Source organism: Styela clava, chromosome 1 (assembly GCF_964204865.1).
Source record: "Styela clava chromosome 1, kaStyClav1.hap1.2, whole genome shotgun sequence".
Lineage (NCBI taxonomy): Eukaryota > Metazoa > Chordata > Ascidiacea > Stolidobranchia > Styelidae > Styela > Styela clava.
This window is the reverse complement of record NC_135250.1, coordinates 22,796,860-22,816,768: the sequence shown is the minus strand read 5'-3', so window position 1 is coordinate 22,816,768 and position 19,909 is coordinate 22,796,860. Positions and strand designations below refer to the sequence as shown.

The following is a 19,909-nucleotide window of genomic DNA, read 5'->3' as shown; positions in this document are numbered from 1 at the left end:
TGGATTTTTGCATCATAACTGACAAGTCGATTTTTGAGATCAAGTTCGCACGTGACAGTTATACACTGTGTTAATTTTCATAATTGTAGTAATTTTCCATTTGTGATTGTTTGTCTTAAAATTGAATTGTTGCGTATGTACTAGTCATGACTCATGAGACGACTGCTGCTTTTCAGTGTGGCTGTTAGCAGTGATGGGATTGAGGAGGTATATACAGTAATATAGACAATTCTCAACATCATCAAAAATTTCGATGCTAAGTTTGACATAATGATGCTTAGGCCTACTTAATCATTATTTTGAAATGTTAATTAGGAAGTAATTAAAAATAAGCAGTTTATTTGCTAAAAAATATGACTTTTGTGATGGAACCGGCTGACAAAAAATTTGAATTCCACCACTGGTCATATCACCCATATATGTTATCCGTAGACCTTGCGCGGTGATATTTATGAAAATAACGATATTTTTTCAAATTACTGACTCTGTTTTTCTGTGCTCAGACAATGTTATCTTAAATTATGTCCCCATGTGCAGATCAACAATGTTGTATTCGGCTTTTCTTGATATATCATCTCAATCTCATATTAAGATACATTTTAAAACGTGGATTTCATACCCAAAATATCGAATAACTGGACAAGTTAAATAAACAGCGAACCATTACGGTTTCCTTGTGTATCGAAAATTTTGTCTTCCATTTTGAAAGATTTCATGCGCTCGCATATTTTCTAAGGACATGATAAACAACTCAACAAAAGCCATACGGTCAGGAAATAACTTGATTCTTTACGAATTCATCTACAAATTCTAATCATACAATATCATGACTGTGTTATATTATGTCAGTTTTCTTGGGGAGAGCCACAGCAAAATTCTGTACGAATTTCATTTATTTCGTTATAATTTTATCGCAAAAAAAGTTGGAAGAAGATTCAAAACTCAATACTCATACATTGAAATGGAAAATGATACAACACAAGCCCCTTCTTATAATTGCGTATTGTCCATCAGTTCTATGTCCTCAACGTCTTCCGTTTTTTCTACGGCATGTTGCAGACTGTCTGCTTCAGGAGTCGACGGTGGTGATCGGTGAAGACGGTCTTTGGAAAACATAGAATATCTTTTCATTAAATTCGTTTTACAACAACCAACGACTCTAGAAATTGTTCTCCAAACACCTTGAAGTGCGTTCGAGTATAAAATAGGATTTAACGCACTGTTAATCGGTAGAAGTATGATAGCCGCAAGGGCGTACACAGTATCTGAAACATCTACTCCGGCAAGGCAGAGAAATCCAATCATGCATGTCGGAACCCAACAAGCAAAGTCTGATGCTACGAGAACGGCGATGCGCTTCTGCATGTTTCTCGTCGCTTTACCCGATCTCGACGTTACTGAACTTGTTTTATTCATTGGTCCAGGACGCCACATCATCATGTAGGCCACAACGATGTAAATAAAAGTCAGGAAGTTTACTGTAGTAAGGACGAACGAATATTCCCAAGCCGGTTCGCCGTGAGTTACGAATATCTTGGGCAAACAGACAGCGTGCGTGCTGTAATAGCCAAAGAAACCCAAAGTCTTGTAAGACGGGTCTAACTGACTTAAACTCTCATCAACCCTACTCCATTCGAAACTGGCATAAGTGATGTTATTTGTATAGTTGGGTGAGTAAGAATCAAGTATTTGAATAAATGTCTTCATTGTACTTTTGTTGACCACATCAGAAACAAAGTATGGATTCGGAGAGAGCCAAACCTTGTTTACAAAGTAGTTAGCAAAATATGGAATTATGGGAATAGTTGCAACAAGGATTGCGATAAACCAAACAGATCCTGCTATCAATACAGCTGTTCCCAAACGAAAATCTCTGCTTTGGATTGGCCTTACCACGCAGCAAAGTCGATAAGACGATAATATAGCCAGCATGGCAATTGAAGTTTCACTTGAAATCGTGGCCATCATACCAAGAGCGGTGCAAGTACTCCCGGAACGCCAATGTTTGTCTTCGCGACAATATGTTCCAGATACCATTTCGTTTTTTGCACCCAAAGCAAGAAGAAAACTTCCCATTATCATATCTGCTAATGCCAAGTTGAATACCAAAAAATTGTAAATCACTGCTACGTTTGTGAGTTTTTGCTTTTGAAATACTGTTGACCTCAATGTAAAAATGAGAACCGATGTATTTCCAACAACTGACAATACTCCCATTACCCAAACCATGATATTCAAAAATACATTGTCAATGAGATGCTCAAGCGAAGAAAACATCGAGTCTTCGAAAGAATCTGCGGGACATTCATCGCTTCCGTCTGCACAATCATCTTTTCCATCGAATTTCCTCCGTAATGGTACGAAAATTGGATCTCCTCCCTCACAGTAAAAGTGCGATTTTGTACAATTGAGTTCGTCAGATGCATCTTTACAATCAATTTTGAAATCGCATTTACGTGTATCAGGTACACTTATCACATCCCCTGAATGGCAGTAGAATCTACCCGGACATGCCTTTTCGTCTTGTTTACTTTGATCACAATCTCCCACTCCGTCACAAACTTTAAGACCAGGAAGTATTCCTGATTCGGGACAAGCAAAAAATCCGTCATAGTTTCTAAATTTACAATATAGAGGAAGAGGTTCTGCGCAACCTGATGCACATTCGTCTTCCAAATCGAAACATTCTGGTGTGTCGTCACAAGCCACCGCGTGCTTTGGTGTCCATGGATTTCTTAGCATGTGCTTTGTACAAATATGGTCTGGACTACAAGACTTGGTAGCTTGACGAACGTTCGATTTTGTTGGCACGGAAAAGTCACTGCAGTCTGCTGAAAGGCCACATGCGACTTCATCCGCCCCATTTGCGCAATGAACTTTACCATCACAAAATTGGCTGATTTCTATGCAATTGACATCATTTGGATCTGAAATCAAGTGATCTCTTCTCCACAGAAGTTCAAATAGCTCTTCTTGTTTGTCTTCAGGTGGTAGTAAGCATGGCAATTTGCCTATGGGGCACATACACTTTTCAACTTTTCCAAAACAAGTTTTTTCACACACCAATGATGCCTTTACATCTTGACAAAGACATTCATCTGATAAATCTGGACAGTCGAAAGCACCATCACAAATCTGACTGTAACGAAATGAGAAAGAAAATTTTCAATTTTGTTTACAGAACAACTGCAACTCAACTGTATCCATTTGATATAGTGAGTCGATATCTAAATTTGTCGTGTCTAAGAAATCGTGTGTGCAGCATGAGTTTTCCCATCAATTCCCATTTCGTCCCCAATTTCTTCTGCCTAATTTAATCATAAATAACATGTGTACATAATGATAGAATTTATCCTAAGCACATTGATAGAAAAAACAGGAGAAATATAATATTCAAACCTTTTTGCAATAATGACGCTGGAACTCAAGCATTTGACGCAATTGGATTCATTGTGGTGTAATAAAGAAAAATTGCCAATCTTATATCCGACACAGATATCAACATCATTTTCACAATCACTAATGTCATCATTGACAAATTCCTAAAAACATCGAGTCAGAACATCATAATTATTTCAAGCCGGTATTTAATTTTAAATAGTTTTTTAGGCAGAAACCATTATCACAGTTACCTGAGGAAGAACACATTGTCGGCTTTCACCAAGTCTACTAACGCGACATTTGAATCCGCGAATCGCAGGTAGATTTGTTGTCTTCAATTCATCAGTTGCATCTCTAAAATAGTGGGACAACATTGTGTCAAAGTTTTGCTACTGTGTTTGTTAGATAAGACGACACAGGATTCTGGATTGGTTATTTATTTAAAACAGCAACTCGACACTTGGAATAGCAAAATAAATTTTGGAAGTTTAGAAGCAGCAGACATATCCAAAAAACTTCCGACTCTAAAGCCAATAAGAGAGCAAAAGATGTATTTTCGCTAGAACATATTATGGTTGATAGGAGTCTAATAATACAAATTCGGATGTCAGCAAAGTGGTCAGACCCGACAAAACAATCGGATAAGGGGTAAGCATAATACCATATGAACATAAAAAATATACAGACACCATAAACACGGACATTATGGCCCCTCATTCAACCCTACAAAAATGCTGGTCAAGTAATACTGAGTACATATCATATGAACCTACATGCATTCTGGCAACCCATCGCAAATGTTATTTCTTGATATACATTTCTCTCCCCCGTCGCAGAAGAAACTCCGTTCACAGTTGTCCTGACATTCGTCTAATCGATTTTTGCATTGATCCTTTCCGTCACAAATGTATCTTGACGGCAGCTTACATGTTTTTGTGCTACTTGATACGATATTTGAACAGAACAGGCCAGATGAAGTTTGACTTGAATCTGAACAATGAAATATATATATAGTGTAAATTTTGTGAACTCCAAAATATGGGTATAGTATTCATGGATATGTCTGGACATTTTCGAATAGGCCTACCTGATTTTAGTAGGCTGTTCCAGATCCTTTCAAACCAATGCGCTCACACATCTATTTTGAATACTTACTCGTGCAAATTTTTGTTCGTCGTGAGGTGGAAAAATTAAGTATTAATACATACAGCATACGTAAGTGAAGATATAACACATTTTAAAAAAAAATAATCTTTGACATTTGTACCTTTGATAGTTTCATCTGTCCCGTCACCACAATCATCGTTTCCGTCACAAAACCGGTCCAGTGAGAGACAACGACCATTATCACAGTGGAAAACGTTTGGACAACCTTCGCCACATTCGTCCGACATATCACCACAGTTATCCATTCCGTCACACAGTGAACTCTTAACAATGCAATTGCCGTTTTTGCACTTGAATGAATATGGGCAACTCTCTACACATTCATCCTCTCGGTAGAAACAATGTTCATACCCATCGCAAATGTACCTGAAATGATAATTTCGTTTTTGAAGTAATATGGGTGAATAAACGACAATTTATACTACATGTATTTGCAATAACGTAATTCCATATGTTTGAGCATTGCTCTGTGTTAATTTGTATCGCATATTTTGGTATTCTCAACTTCGTTGTGGTATTTTTTTTATCTGAGGTATGTTTGTTGGTGCTTTATCATTTGTGTACTGCTAATGTTTTAAGTACATTAAAGCCTAGTGTGTGAAACTCGTGTATAGTTGCCTCGACATGCACCTCTTGTTGTGCAATTGAATCAAATAGGTCATAGGATAACCTACCTCGAAGGAAGTACGCATTCCATTTTAACCAAGTTTCGCAGATTGTTGCAGACTACAACGGGAGTGCCGTTACCGTACGTTGACAAATTATTTGATGAATACATTTCATCGCTTCCATCTTTACAATCAATCTTCCCATCACAGAAACTAGCTTGTGGGATACACGCTCCTTGAAAAGTTGACATGAAAAAATTTAGTAACAAGATATCAATGCTCAAATATATGGACACAAAAGCCAAGACGAAGACACAAAAGCCAACGAATCCCATGAAGCCCAGAAAACGTTTTGAAAAGTATATAAAACTAATGGACTTGTAGCGACAACAGCAATCTTTAAACACTGAAAATTTGAAAGCAATTGGTCTATTTGATAAAAAAAGTGATTTTTTCACAACAACAAGAAAAAGAAGAATACTAAAAACAACAACTTAATACCAAACCGATCTTTAGATCGACCTCGTGTCCAATGAATTTGGGGTTAAGTTGAGCTGACCTTTATCTAGTTATTGGCCTATTTCTTATTATGTCGTGTATTGAGTATCATGGCAGCCCTAGGGACTTGATAATGTCGGTACCGAATATTCAACCTGATATGAAACAAATCATATAACTCTATAACAATATATCGATGCCAGTTAATTTTCGGTTACTCACTTTAATTACAAAGTACGACAGTGAAACAATATTAAACCACGATGCAATTAGTCTAAAAGGTAAAACTGCTCAAATATCAAAATAGAAATTGTGGGAATGAAATGTTCCACGTTGTCAGCAGATTTTATCATGTTACATTTTACTATAACTGAATAATGTATGATATTTGGATTAACAAGAACATGATTCAATTACTGAATATAATTTAAACGTCTGTTATTGACCACGGAGTGGACCAGTTGATCGTTTTGCAAAACGTGATGTTGAGGAATAATATATCTTCCATTCAACTAAAGGACCAAACGATTTCAAATGTTAAGCACGTAATAATGGAGAACCCGCTAGAAGTCCATCACCGCTTTTTCCTGCGGGTCCCGATATTGCATCCTAAATCTATAATTACCATTATATGGCTCTGGTGGACACATTCATATACCAACCGATACAATTCATTCCAGATTGGGCTGAAATTTTGGTTGTTATTATACCTTCGTGTCCATATAATTAGCACTGCTCTCTTATTCACGAAACGATATTATTATTGCCTTATACAGTACTCGTTATAAAATTTCTTCTACATGACGGGATTAAGTCAATAACTTCAATATCTCAGGCTTACCATTTTCACACTGAAATATAGACTGACAATCAGTGCATTCATCCGAACCGTCGCCACAATCATCACGACCATCGCACCGATGCTTCGCTGCGATGCATCTAAAATGAGGATAATTTTCATATGGTATTTTTCAAACGTAGCTTCAAACAGTTTTAGAAAAGCAGTCACTCAAACATCTCATTAAAAAACAAAATTTCTGAAGTTCTGCTTAAACGACCCAAATTATCACACCCTTACTGTGGTGTGGGATTCGTATCCAAAATTTATAATATGCCACGTCAATACTGTTAGGACAATATAGTAAAAAATTTCGCCTTCAATTTAAATAAAATCCTTATACCTCCTATAGCTTAATGTGAACACGGACCAGGAAAATTTATAGTTTACTTGACGAATATTGCGCTTTCACGATGGCCGATCTGTTATTTATTAATCTGCTCATTAATTTATTTTTAATAACGTAACATTTCACCTGTTATTATCGCATGAGAAATGGGATTCCTCTCCACATCGTGGATGGCATTCATCAACATGATCCCCACAATGATTGATTCCATCACAAACATATTCCAGTGGGAGACGACACCTTCGCCGCACATTATTATGACGATGGTGTTTTCGTGTCTTAGTTTCTGTACGTTGCCTAGTGGAGTTTAAGGTCCAAAGGTTTGCACACACAAAACTTGAAATAAAAAGAAAATGCAGTATAGGATTTTTTATGAAGGAGAGAAAGAAAACTTCAAATTTAGTATGGAGAGTGCATTTGCGGAATATTCTGACAGAGACAATTAGTGGGAGGACTAAATGTGACTTCCATATGCACTTTTGATTATACCCAAAAGGGAGGAAATTGTGTCACGTATTTCGTACCAATTGATTTACATATTATGTTATCCGAAGATTCAGCGACTCGACAGCGGGGTAACCATTTTTCTAAAATTAATGATGCGTCTCGTAGTATTGTCACGTAATAGTAATAGACCCCCCCCCCTCACCCCCGGCTGCAAAAAGCGCAAAACACTGATGTAACGATCGATTGCAAGCCATATTTTCTTGTCCAAACTTCAAATCAGAACAAGTTTGGAAATTTTGTTATTTTAAAGTTCATGACTCGATTATGTCATCACTGACAACTTTGCCAAACAGTCTCACATATTGACATTATGCCGCCGCTACTAAATGGAATTAGCTTCCAGTATATGTAAGTAGTTCATTTCGCAATTCGTTGGAAATTGGGTTATCAATTATAGAAACTTTTCTACAATGGGATGTGGATACAAAAATCAATTTATATTGGATAAAATAGTTTGGAACAAGAAATCTGAATTTGTCGATTACATCACACTGAATTCTGTTATAGCTTGAAAGATATTTAATGTAATTAATTTTACGAAACTTATTTCGTGGCGTCATACCAGGGCTGTATTTACATTGATTAACGTTTTAATGTATTCATATTTATTAATTCTGCGTGTTTAAATTTCGTAACACAAAAATTTTAAAAAATATGTTTTTGTTTGCTTTAAAAAAGTGCGAAGTTTCAGTAAAATTACACTCCCGTTTCTTGGTAAATATGCGTATTGTTTGGATTCGATTTCAACCAGACGAATGATGACAATTACTTCAATTTACGATTCAATTTACCTATTTTTATTGTCTAGATTCTTCCTAAAATACGACAAGTCGCCTTCAAATACATAAATTATTCAAACGAAATTTAAAATGTATCAGCTTAATTTTATCTTTAAAATGAGCTGAGACAATTCATTTCAGCTGTCTACGTTAAGACACAATTGAAATCGAATAAAATTTGTCACAAAAATCGAATAATGAAAATTAAAAATTTGTAAATAAAATTGTGGAATTCGAAACACGAGTAAATGATTTCGGTTATGGTTTTAGGCTATCCATAATCTCCTTGTCTTCCAAACCGAACTTACATTGAAATTATAACGAATTGTTTTTGAATGAAAGTCAAGATTAGCCCATGAAAAGTCTTCTTTTCATATAAAAATTAATAAATTTATTATTGAACGTTGTACGTTGCATTTAAGTCAACAAAATTTAAATTATGCCACAAAAATCCACTGATAAACATCAAATTTTGCATATTGCATTTTTTATTCAATTTTTTTATTTCCACGACACACGTAGCTAGTTTTCAATACCCTAATTCTCCATGTTCAAACGTTTAGGTAATTTTTCACGCTGTAAACAACTGTAAAGATTTAGGCAGGCAACACTCTTGAGGTAGTAGCGACCACTACTCATATGTGTGAGGTAGAAGCACCTAAGACCGGCTCAACAATTGCTATTTTCTAGTCCGAATAGGAAAATTGTTGTTTTGAAAGTTGCGCATCCAATCAGGACAGGGGTAATTCAATTTGAAAGTTTACTTGTTGCTTATTCATAATGTATACGGTGTAACCTTTAGTGTTTTGTTACAATGATCCCAAGATAAGATTAACTCAATATGTATGTTTGCTGTCTAATTATGGAACACAGTATTTTAGATTCATATGCATAATTCAGCATTTTGTTTTGCATGGTGATTCACCAAAGCCGTTTTGCTCAAATTACTCCTGGACGGCCTCAAAGTATGAAATTGTCCGCGGTTCTTTTTCCGCCTCCATTCGCACTGGGAATTTAGAAACATTTCATAAATTTATGCACAATCAAGTAAAGAATTGAATATCCTTGGTATTCGTTATATATTTTGTTGTATTTTTCGGATGACCTTTCACAGCGGCATGATGACTTAGCCGTCTGTATATATATATATATATATTTTATATCTGAAATCGCATTATGGTTTACAAAAAAAAAATCGATTTTCAGCTGAACCATGGATGAACTAAATAAATATTTTTTTTGTACCCTAACTAAAAACTATAACTAATATAACGGAGGTTGAAATTGAAGCCAATTGAAGAAGTTTATTAATAATATTGTGGCTTTAACATAGATACCAACTTCAACTCAATTTTCATTCAAATACCAATATCAGGGTTCTTGTAATTTTTATGCCACGTGTAAATTCTTCGATTCTATTATATGATATTTTTTTCAGGAAATCTTATTTTGTAAGAATAAATGCTGCCTAATTACTGCCCATTTCAGAAATAATTTATATTACTAAAGTTGAAGCAATGGTGCTCCTGAAGTATGGGCACCAAGATGTCGCATAACCTGAACCCCAACCTGGTACACAACCTGAATTCAGGTTGTGCGCCATCTTGGTGCGCATACTTCGGGAAGTCCGAAACAATTTTAAACTTTTCAAAAAATCATTTACGCTTTTCAAAGGCCACGACGAAAAAAGTTCCGAGTTTTTTAAAGTTTAACTGGTGAAACTACATTATTATTATTTTTGAACGAGAGTGCAATGCTCAAATATATGGCCACAATAGCCAAAACGAAGTAGAACAGGTATGCAATCTCCCACATTGTACTACCGATACCGCAGTCTTCACGACCCCCCCTAACCACCCGCCACAAGGTGCGCAATTAAATGACGTCATCGCACACGAAAAACAAATTCCTTAGAGCCTAAAAATGGTTTTGAAATAAATCGAAGTGATAGCCTCTTTACAATGTTTAAATCACTGAAAATTTCAAACAATTGGTCCAGTAAATATTGAGAAAATCCATTTTTTCACAGAGAAAAAGTTTCATCATATCAGACAATACCGTTACCTTTCATTATCATCACTAAAGCCATTTGGTTCGTCTGCATCAGCAAGAACTTCGTCACTTCCATCTTCACAGTCGACAACTCCATCACAAAATTGAACGAGTGCTATACATTTTTTGCTCGTTTTACAAATAAATGTCTGAGTACACATACTCTCACATTCATCTGTCGCGTCGCTGCAATCATCATATCCATCACACATTTCCTGTAACAATAACACATTTATAACTTGAAGACTTTACCAAAATTTTATTAGCATGAGTATAACTTCATAAAATCCTATATCGATTTTAATAGCATTTTTTTAATACGTATTTTAACACATGTCAAATTCATTTAGTTGTAACTGTCCTCATATGGTGTATATCCAAATCGATATAAAATCGTTTTATAGCGTTTCTTCTTAATTTCATTGCACGCTTGAGAAATTTACTTCGGGGACAAAAATTTAGAGCATGAAGTCAATTTTAACATGGTGTATTTCTCTAAGAAAAATTTATGTAAAAGTAGGTATGGGTCCACTATTTGCCACACTTAGCATGTGCATGCTTCTAATTCGACGTTATAAGCAAGGAGAAATTTTTGTCAAAACAATTTAATCCCTTACGACGTTTTCCAGGTAATGATTTAAACACCATGTCATAAGATTGTGTTTACTAAAATTTCCCCGAAATAACCGACCTGCCACCTCCTTTCATAAATTGTAATAAATAAAATTGTGTTGCATTTTCATTGTTGTATCTTTGTAAGTCTTATAATTTAAGCATGATCATTTGTGAATTGCTGCTGACACACTTTGATTTTATCCATTTTCATATATCGGGCATGATCGTTATATATTTCATCATAAAAAGTGGGTCATTCAAATATTGCATACATCAATCAGAAATTTGCATCTTTTCCGCAAGTCTTATATTTCTAGATTATTATGAGAAAATACTATTCCAATTTAGAAATATCAAGTTACCACCAAACTTCGAATTATTTTAATTATTTATTAAAAATGATGCAAACTAGAATTCGACGAGACGCCGCAATGACCGTGACATAAATTAAGGAATTTTCCAATCCAAACTTTAATCTTTAGAATGAAAAATCAATGAGATTTGGAAAACAGTCAAACTAATTCTACTTGTTCCATTATTGCACTTGAGGTCTTGAACTAATTCGGATATTGTAGTTTTTGTTGCATTTTTTTATTTTTCTGATACCGGATCATACATCTGTTTACAATACACAAATATAGGCCGAGATATTCTGGCAATAAAGTGACAAGATTTACTGTCATCCTAGATAATCTCAGTGAAGAAAAATAGTCTGAAATATTAAACAAAGTAGACTGGATTAAAATCGATTACAGCTTGATTTTGCTGTAAACAGGTGTAATGAGTTTAAACTACTTAAGCAACATTTGTAAGATTTTGCCCTGAAAACAATCTCCCTTCTTAGCACACACTGTTTTCAGTTTTTACCTTCACTGATAAATATTTGCAAGTTACTAATTTATGCTTCCGATAAAACTTTTTATTCGTTATCTTTATGTGGAAAACGATAAACAACACCGTTTGGAGCTAGCTAAAGTTTTGGATACAGACTCTGGTATCCAGTATGCGTGCCAAGGACAAGTTTCCCTGAACTCGAAAAACTCTTGTCGATCAATCGTCATATTAACCCGGATACAAATCCTGGGATGCTGTGAAAAATCTTGACCGAATCATTTGAATTTTGTCGTATTGGACTTGTCAACTTGACTTGAATGAGTATATAACGTCCGTTCCTTTAAAATGCGTCAATGTAATTTGTATATTTTTTACCGCGACGTTAATAGTTGTCCCGTGAGTGAATACATAACTTGTACACATCGTTGATACGCTCTTGCATGGAGGACTGCTCTAATATGTGGGCTAGTGCGCCTGAAACTGTTTTCAACTGTTTAGACTTCAGACTGAGAATATAGACTAAATATGGCTGTCTCTTTATTGCCGCCCAACCTGCAAACTATTTCACTTTTACGGAATGTTGTCTGGCTATGTTTACTCTACAAACCTCTGGAATTACTAGACCACCGGTTTTCAACCATGTCCAACTGCTGGTTCACTGAAACATTTTGTGGTGCACCACAGACCTGTTAAAAATTGCTGATTTTATTTGTGTCACTATATATATTTAATTTTAGCAGCAATGAATGATGATGCTCTTTTCTGCTACTGAGTGGTAATTTTTATTGTAATTATTAATGTGAAAGTGTCCATTTTTTGTGGAAAGATTTTGTTTTTTTTGTAGTTTTTCCTTTGCATAGAAAAGTTTATGAGCCACAGAAATTTTGTTCAACGAAAAGGGGCCACGGGAGAAAAAGGTTGAGAACCCCTGTTCTAGACGAAGAAACTTTTTCAATAGAAGTGTTTTTCTAAGAAGTTCAATTATACAGAATTTACTAACTCATAACTCTTTTCCTGGCCTTATCAACTTGAAATGCGTCACGTCTCGCACCAGTATAAATCTGTATAGTTTCAGTATACCTTGGTATTTCACTGGAATTTGTAACTCTGTTAACCAAATAAACATGCAGACAACTAATGGAGTCATTTGCTAAATCGTTGTTGTTCATGTCCAAAACTTGTTGTTGTTAGAAAAAGTTTCATTTTAGCCTACTGGACAAATCTTTTCAATATTCAGTGAACGAATATGTTTAAATATTTGAATATATTTATGCCTATATTTTCTGGACGCTATGAGCCTGTTTTATGTTATTTTAACAGTCATTTATTTTGTGAAATTGAATCTCCACCTGAATTTCTGTTGACTGGTTTTGACTTCTGTTAAATCAATTTCGTATTAATGTTCTTTATAATTTTATTTATTCATTTTATGTAATGATGTATTTGTATATACGACATATTGTGGCAAAAAATGTCATACAGAAAATGATGTCAAAAATAGATATTTTTTTGCCCCTTTTCCATATTTTCCATTCTAGAACGCTACCGCGTGAGAATTTCAGTATTCTAACCCTATTGATTCATATTTCAAAAACCCCAAATTGCATTATTTAAATCTTACTTCAAAAGATAAATCTATTTTTATACTAATGTCCATCCAAGTTATGAAATATCGACCCAATGCATTTGACGGACACTTCAGCGTGAAGAAGGGCTGATAGTATCAAAGAATTAATAATATTAAATTTATTAGAGCCATGCGGGAGCCCCACAAGGCAAAAATTCAGTAAACCTACAGTAATTTGAAAATGATTCCTGCTAAAAAAAAGTCTTTTTATGTATTCTTCGGGGAAAATAAGATCTTCGTAAGATAGCACAGCTTTACATCGCAAATTACTTATAATTCATACTAAGTCTATATATATATGGAATATGTCCAGCTTAATATATATTTTTTTGGATATTATCTTACCTTTCACATATAATATTGATAAAAAGTCAATTTGTTTCAAATTGCCCGGTAGAATATGCATATTACATTAATCTTAATGCTTTTAGCGCGTGGTAATATGTCCCTAACCTTTCGATGTGATGCGGTGTTTTGTCGATACCTCATACGGCTGCTATCACGAGGGAGTCAAGATATCCCGGGAGGTAATTAATTATTCACCCTCATCTGAAACTTTCCAACATTTGTCACCCTTTACAGTCAAAAATGTGTGGATTTTGCTACTTTATGTCACAAAAATCAATTAATGGCTGTTATTTATTTATGTAACAGTTGATAATATCGATATAAGTTTCCAAAAAATTCTTCAATGCTATAAACAGTAAATAGAAAATGTTATGTTTTATATTCTAAGTAATGTCAAAAGAAAGATAGCAGCAGTTCGCATAAACTCACTCAGAAGAAAGTTACAACAAATCGGTGATACGTTTACAGATAACCATGGAAAAAAAACAATTTTTGACCAAAATATAGGAATATAGAAATATGGATGTTTCTATTCTATTTCGGATTGAGATTCATGAAGTTTATAATTTTATGCACATGTCCAGCTAAAGTGTCATATGATGTTTTACGCATTGATTAACATCATATACTGAATCAAGTAATAAGATAAAAAGCTGATGACCCTTACATGTTATAGTTCTTATTGACCCATTGCAATACCTGCCAAAATCCCGAATTATTTGTTTGTTGACAAAGGGTTCTTCAAACTGGGACCCGGCCCTCCTAGCGGGACAAGAAGCGATTGTCTGTAGCCCTTGAGGAAAGATTTTCTCTTGGTCCCATTTCCAATGGCGACATTAATTTAAGTGAATGAAATGTGATTTTCGACTGATTGAAACAAAAGTACCGGACCGATTCGTTAAAAAAGTGTTCATGACTCATTCATTTTTGTTGGACGTCATATAAATAAATACCCAATTGTATAATTTATAGCAGTGTGTGATAAATGTTCACAGGAATTAATACAGTCAACAATGCCATATATTATATGAACTATTTATTCCTGACATCATATAGGTTACTTTTTGAGTGTGTAAGTTTTCTTCTTGCGTTTGGACGTTTATATAATATATAGATAGATATATTCTGTATATATATATATACTATTTATCCATAACAGTTTCATAATTAACGTAATTTCATAATTAACTGAATAACGCAAAATGCGAGCATTCACGGATGAGTGATTTTCAGGAAGGAATAGAGTCCCAAATAGGATCTAGTCTGCTCAACAAATAGGAATTAGTAGTTACGGTAGTTAGTTGGAGCATTTAGAGTACAAGAATTGCAGTATATATATCACTTCAAAGTATTCGCCAGCAGTATTTTCCAGACAATTGAGAAATGCTAAAATATTTAGCTCCAATAACCACAACCACAATACCGGCCCACACGACTTATGGACCTTTCCCCGAGCAACGACTTCCTTGTTTACTTCGTGACATTGGCCAATCAACAAGATGCAAAAAGTGACGTAACAATGTTCCCTTTTCGCATCCGCTCAGACACATTTTTCACCCAGACAGATTTTCAAGCGTGGTCGTAAACATTACCTCGTTTTCGCGTTTTTGAACTGTATTCGGTAGTTTTCAGTTGTGTTTCGGAAACTTAAATATAAATCAGATAATTCAATGATCACTCTGTCTTTCTAGGAGTTTTAATTTAATTGCAGTAATGAAAAATTAGTGTAGATATAGCTGTGATAGACTAGGCTAAATTTTTTTACCGGTGGTTTTAAAAATCAGATTGTCGTATGCGATGAATCATAATGATGGTTTGAAACACATAGACGCCAACTCGCAAAAGCACTCTTAAAATAGCCTCGAAAGTTTTGCAATGGTAAAGTATATATAGGAAGAATTTTTTGGGGGTCAAAGGTCGGGAAAAGGTCAATAGGATACTGTAAGTTGTCTGAGACCCTAGTTCGCAAACAATATGAAGAAGAGACGTAACGTGCCAGTCATGCTTGTGTGAATAAAACAGCGCCCCAATGTAGTAAAACCAGCAAAATTTGGGGTGAAATGACGGATCTTGAAGGACTCACCGTAAATTTGAAAAAAGGCTATTTTCTATTTTCCTCACAGGTGTCATGGTTCCATGCGAGAACGAAAAAAGTGATTATCATCGTTTTCCCCGTACAAAACATTTGTCGAGAAAAATTTCTGATTTAGGGAGAATAAACACCGAAATAAATATTTTTACGGCTTAAATAACATGTCACGGTGACGAAAACAATCGGAGATTTGAACAAAATGCAATTGCGAACATCATTAGCGACATTATGTTTTAGCGGTCAAGGGCCTGGGAAAAGTCAACATGCATAATACCTATTAAAAATGAACTGCCTTTCTTTGTGCTAATAGTGTACATAAATTTATTTGCACTTTACTATTTTGTAAACTGTATTTTTTAACCCAAAGGTTTTCCAAGGTATTGGTGGTAAATTTTGGAGACGTTTGTTGTGTATTTTCAACACACAGTAAATAATTTTTGCATAACTCAGTAATGATGGAATAAACAATTGATCGAGATTTTATGTGTGTTATGTAAATGTACAAGCAGAAAATACAATAAAGCGCAAAAACCAAACGTTTGTTGCGTGTTTAGTTTTACTTAAAACGTAGTTCAACTTTACCAGGTATTGCAAACTGAGCGGAAAAAGGAGAATGTATGATGACCACTATTTAAGTATGGCTTTATACATACGACAGCGAATGGCAAAGTTGTACTCCGAAGCGTTTTATGCCTAAACTATCTGAGCAATGACGCTATAAGACCAACACACTTACAGTGCCATCTTAATATAAAGCAACCTGTCCATCACAAATGCATTTTTTCAAAGCAAAAAAGGGGTTGAAAAAAATTGGAAAGTCCAAAAACCACTTCTATAGATGCTATTTGCGTCAATATGGAACAATATGGATACAATTGGATGTACATTGATTCAAAATGACCCATTTTGTTATAATCTCAGGGGTAATAAATGAGTTCTATATTTACAACGAGGTTAGAATTTCAAACGATATTGAAGTTTTCCAATTTGGTTATTAAAAATCACACTAAAAAACACCGCTTGTAAGTATCATGAAACACAAAAAAGAAATGAAAATATATGATAATTACGTAAAATATTCAATAAATAGTTGTCAATTGTCAGTTGAGCAGAGATCAAATTTCCTGGGTTTCAATACGAAGGGGATGATGTTAAAATTTTCGAAGACATTATTTGAAAATAATACAAAAAAATAGACGTTTTTCAGTCTGGTAACTAATCATAGTTTCAAGCAAGTTTCACCAAATATTTCGATGAGATGTTAAAGAATTCAAGATCTAAAATCTACATTTCCTTCATTTTTTTAAAACACCTTTTTTGATGAACGGAATCGAATTGGCCTATGAATTGACATTTTGATTATTCGGATCACTTTAACATTTAAGTCTATTAAAGAGAATTAAATTGTATCCTATTTGAGAAGAATTTAGGAATACAATTCTCTTCAAATTTCGTGTTCTGGAAGCTTATTTACAAATTTTATTCTTTGCGGCATTTACACTTTCCTGATTCGTTTTTCCTTTGTCCTTTCTACCCTACAATATCTGCACCGCGGGGAAAATAAGATTTATATTTTCCCCAAATTCAGTTGTTTGTTTTTATTTTTACAAATGATACAAATAACTCCATTTTGCATTTCTATCACTTGGATGGCGTTGTGAAATGATTAGAAATTCCTATTTATGTGTTAAAGAAATTCGACGTAGACAATATTAGGTGATTTTTCCGGCACGTTTTCATTCTCATGCGAGTCAGCCCATTTGGAATTGTATGAAAAATACATATTATTTTGGTAATCTAGCATTAATCTGTGTAGTGTATTTCTGTGGCGTTCAATTTCAATCAGTTAGAAGCAAATCAACGACAAAAACAAATGTTTCTATATGACCAAAATCATTTGCCGAAAACTAAAATAATTTTAAGAAAAATTTTACATTGCATATTCATATACATTGTTTTTATCGCAGCGATGACTACTTTTTAAAAATCAACAATTGAAAATTAAAATTTCATGCGACTCTCTTGACATCGCACCATGCATTATTTAGCCTTGTTATTTTGTATATAATAGGAATAATAAAAAATGACAAAGGGTTTTAGGTCAGTCAATTGACTGACTACTATGCGGCGAAAATAAGTAATAGAGCTTGTCGGAATAATAAACGAAACACGCGTATTACTAACGATCCAATAATGAATTCGGCAATATATGATTGAAAAAATATAAATTTTTTCCTTGAGCTGTATTTACTGTTAGAAATAATAGCAGAATATTTACTGTAACGACCACCCAGGAAACACTTGTTTGTCAATAAAAAGCTAGGAATGAATTGCCGCTTGCTGTTAAGTTAACTACGTTTCAATGTACTTAAACATATAATATTGTTTTTTGCGCAAGCATTTCAAAAATTTGACTATTATCTTACTTGAGAAGTGAAGCATTGTCTCCTGTTCCCACACGGAAAGTAAGGCCAGTGCTGACAATCAGCCTGCTCTTTGACCCCTGGGTTTTCATCGGTTTCTGTTTTGACGTTATCTATCGAGTTAGCCCCGCCCTTTTCCAAAGATCTCTTGAATATTTTATGTTGATGATTTGTTGATAATGAAGCTGCATCTCCCCAAAATGAATTTGGACTTTTTTTAAAATATCTTGATGCAAATTCTTCATCTGAATTATCTTTTCGACTTTTTGTAGTCTCTAATATGACTTCGGTTGACACTTCGTGGTGGTTCGCGTAGTTTTGTGAAAATCTCTCCGTTTTTGTAAACTCGCCTGAAAATATGCAAAATTAATAACTATTATTTTTCAGCTCATATAAATATGTCGTTTTATAATGTTATGTATAGGTTAAATAAAACGCTATTTGAACTACCCTTCAATATAACTATCCATTATATTGAACTTTTTACTGGTGTGATAATGATAAAGGACTATCGGTCCATTGTCTTTTTATGGCTTCAAAAAATGTCGATAACGTAATTATGATGTCAACACATTATTATTGCGCACACCCCTATTATTATTTTGGTATTATGACGTCACTATTAAAGATTATTACTTCACTAATTTGTCATCGAGTACGGCTGTTGTTGAAGGGTCAATATATTCATTTGTAACAGTAAATGAACGACCTTCAGCTATAAACGTTTATTCATTAAATATGCATGATAATGCATCGTTTTTCTTGTAGAAATGGGCTCAAAGGACTGAGGCTCAGTGTATTTGACAAATTCAATAGACACGTCCAATTAAAAATTATAAATTAATGAAAGGCTAATATAAAACTATAAAATGTTCAAGGTAAATAGTTAGGGAAGGCCGGCGGTTGAAAATATACATCGTTTGGTGTCGTCAGGTGGGCACAAAACACTATTTTTAAACTTCAAAATTATAGAGTTTTCTTGTAGATAGACCGAAAATGTAAAGTTTTATATGAGCCTAATAAAAAAAATATTGCCCAGTTGGCCACTAGAGCACACGTTTCTAGTTTATAATGATAGGTCACTCAGACAATCGCAACTAAGGATGTAACGAAGTCCAACCATATTCCAGTGCAATATTAACTCTTTTATGACTGTTTCAGTAACAAGGCATGAAAACAGTACAGACACTCTAAATTAGTATTTATAATAGCCATTGGAAAATTAAATATTTCTAAATCTTTTACAATAATCTCACCATTTGAATAAACAAAGCACAATCCCAGAAAAGTAAAAGTCGTCACGAAATATATAATTCCCATGTCCAGTTGGAACATCTGCCTCCGTCGCGGTTAAGAATTAAGACTAAATAAATCGATTGATGTAGTCGCCTGACTCAAAATCCTCATTTTGCATTTAAGAAAAAATGCTTTCGGCGATGATTCAAGCGCTACCGTGAATTTCAAAAGTCTTCTGACGCGTAAACGTACGAGTAAATGTTACGCAGGTGCGTTCAGTTTTCAATTACGTTGAAGGAAGCAAAAGTTTGAGAAATACAACACACGAGGTTGGTGTCTCCTGTAGGTGATTTCTCCGCGAATTTGATGTTTTATAAGTAAGATTCTAAGACGGAGCATAACACTAACGCAACGTTTCCCAACATTTTTTGGTCGCGAACTATTTTCTCACTGGCGAAAACCTTTGCGGCCTCAAGGTGCGTTTATTGCAACCGTACTCTGTGCGAAAAAGCAATAAAACCAAACACAACAGAATCTTAACGAATTTTTAAAATC

General features: G+C 34.5%; 1 protein-coding gene across 1 annotated transcript; it reads right to left on the bottom strand.

Moving 5' to 3' along the window:
* Positions 1–388: 388 nt before the first annotated feature.
* Positions 389–19,443, bottom strand: LOC120342515 (uncharacterized). Its single transcript, XM_039411385.2, has 11 exons — positions 19,375–19,443; positions 18,122–18,468; positions 10,192–10,394; positions 6,968–7,177; positions 6,496–6,593; positions 5,223–5,391; positions 4,649–4,914; positions 4,155–4,371; positions 3,633–3,735; positions 3,400–3,542; positions 389–3,139 (listed from the first exon to the last, which is right to left on the bottom strand). Exons 1-11 carry the CDS (start codon positions 19,436–19,438, stop codon positions 991–993), a joined length of 3,969 nt encoding a protein of 1,322 aa, XP_039267319.2. The 5' UTR covers positions 19,439–19,443; the 3' UTR covers positions 389–990.
* Positions 19,444–19,909: the final 466 nt, after the last annotated feature.

Coding starts and splice junctions, on each gene's coding strand:
- LOC120342515 (XM_039411385.2), bottom strand. CDS start 19,438: ATGGGAATTATATATTTCGTGACGACTTTTACTTTTCTGGGATTGTGC. Junction 10,395..18,121: donor GACAATGCTTCACTTCTCAA/GTAAGATAATAG, acceptor TTATTGTTACAG/GAAATGTGTGATGGATATGA. Junction 3,543..3,632: donor GACAATGTGTTCTTCCTCAG/GTAACTGTGATA, acceptor CGATGTTTTTAG/GAATTTGTCAATGATGACAT.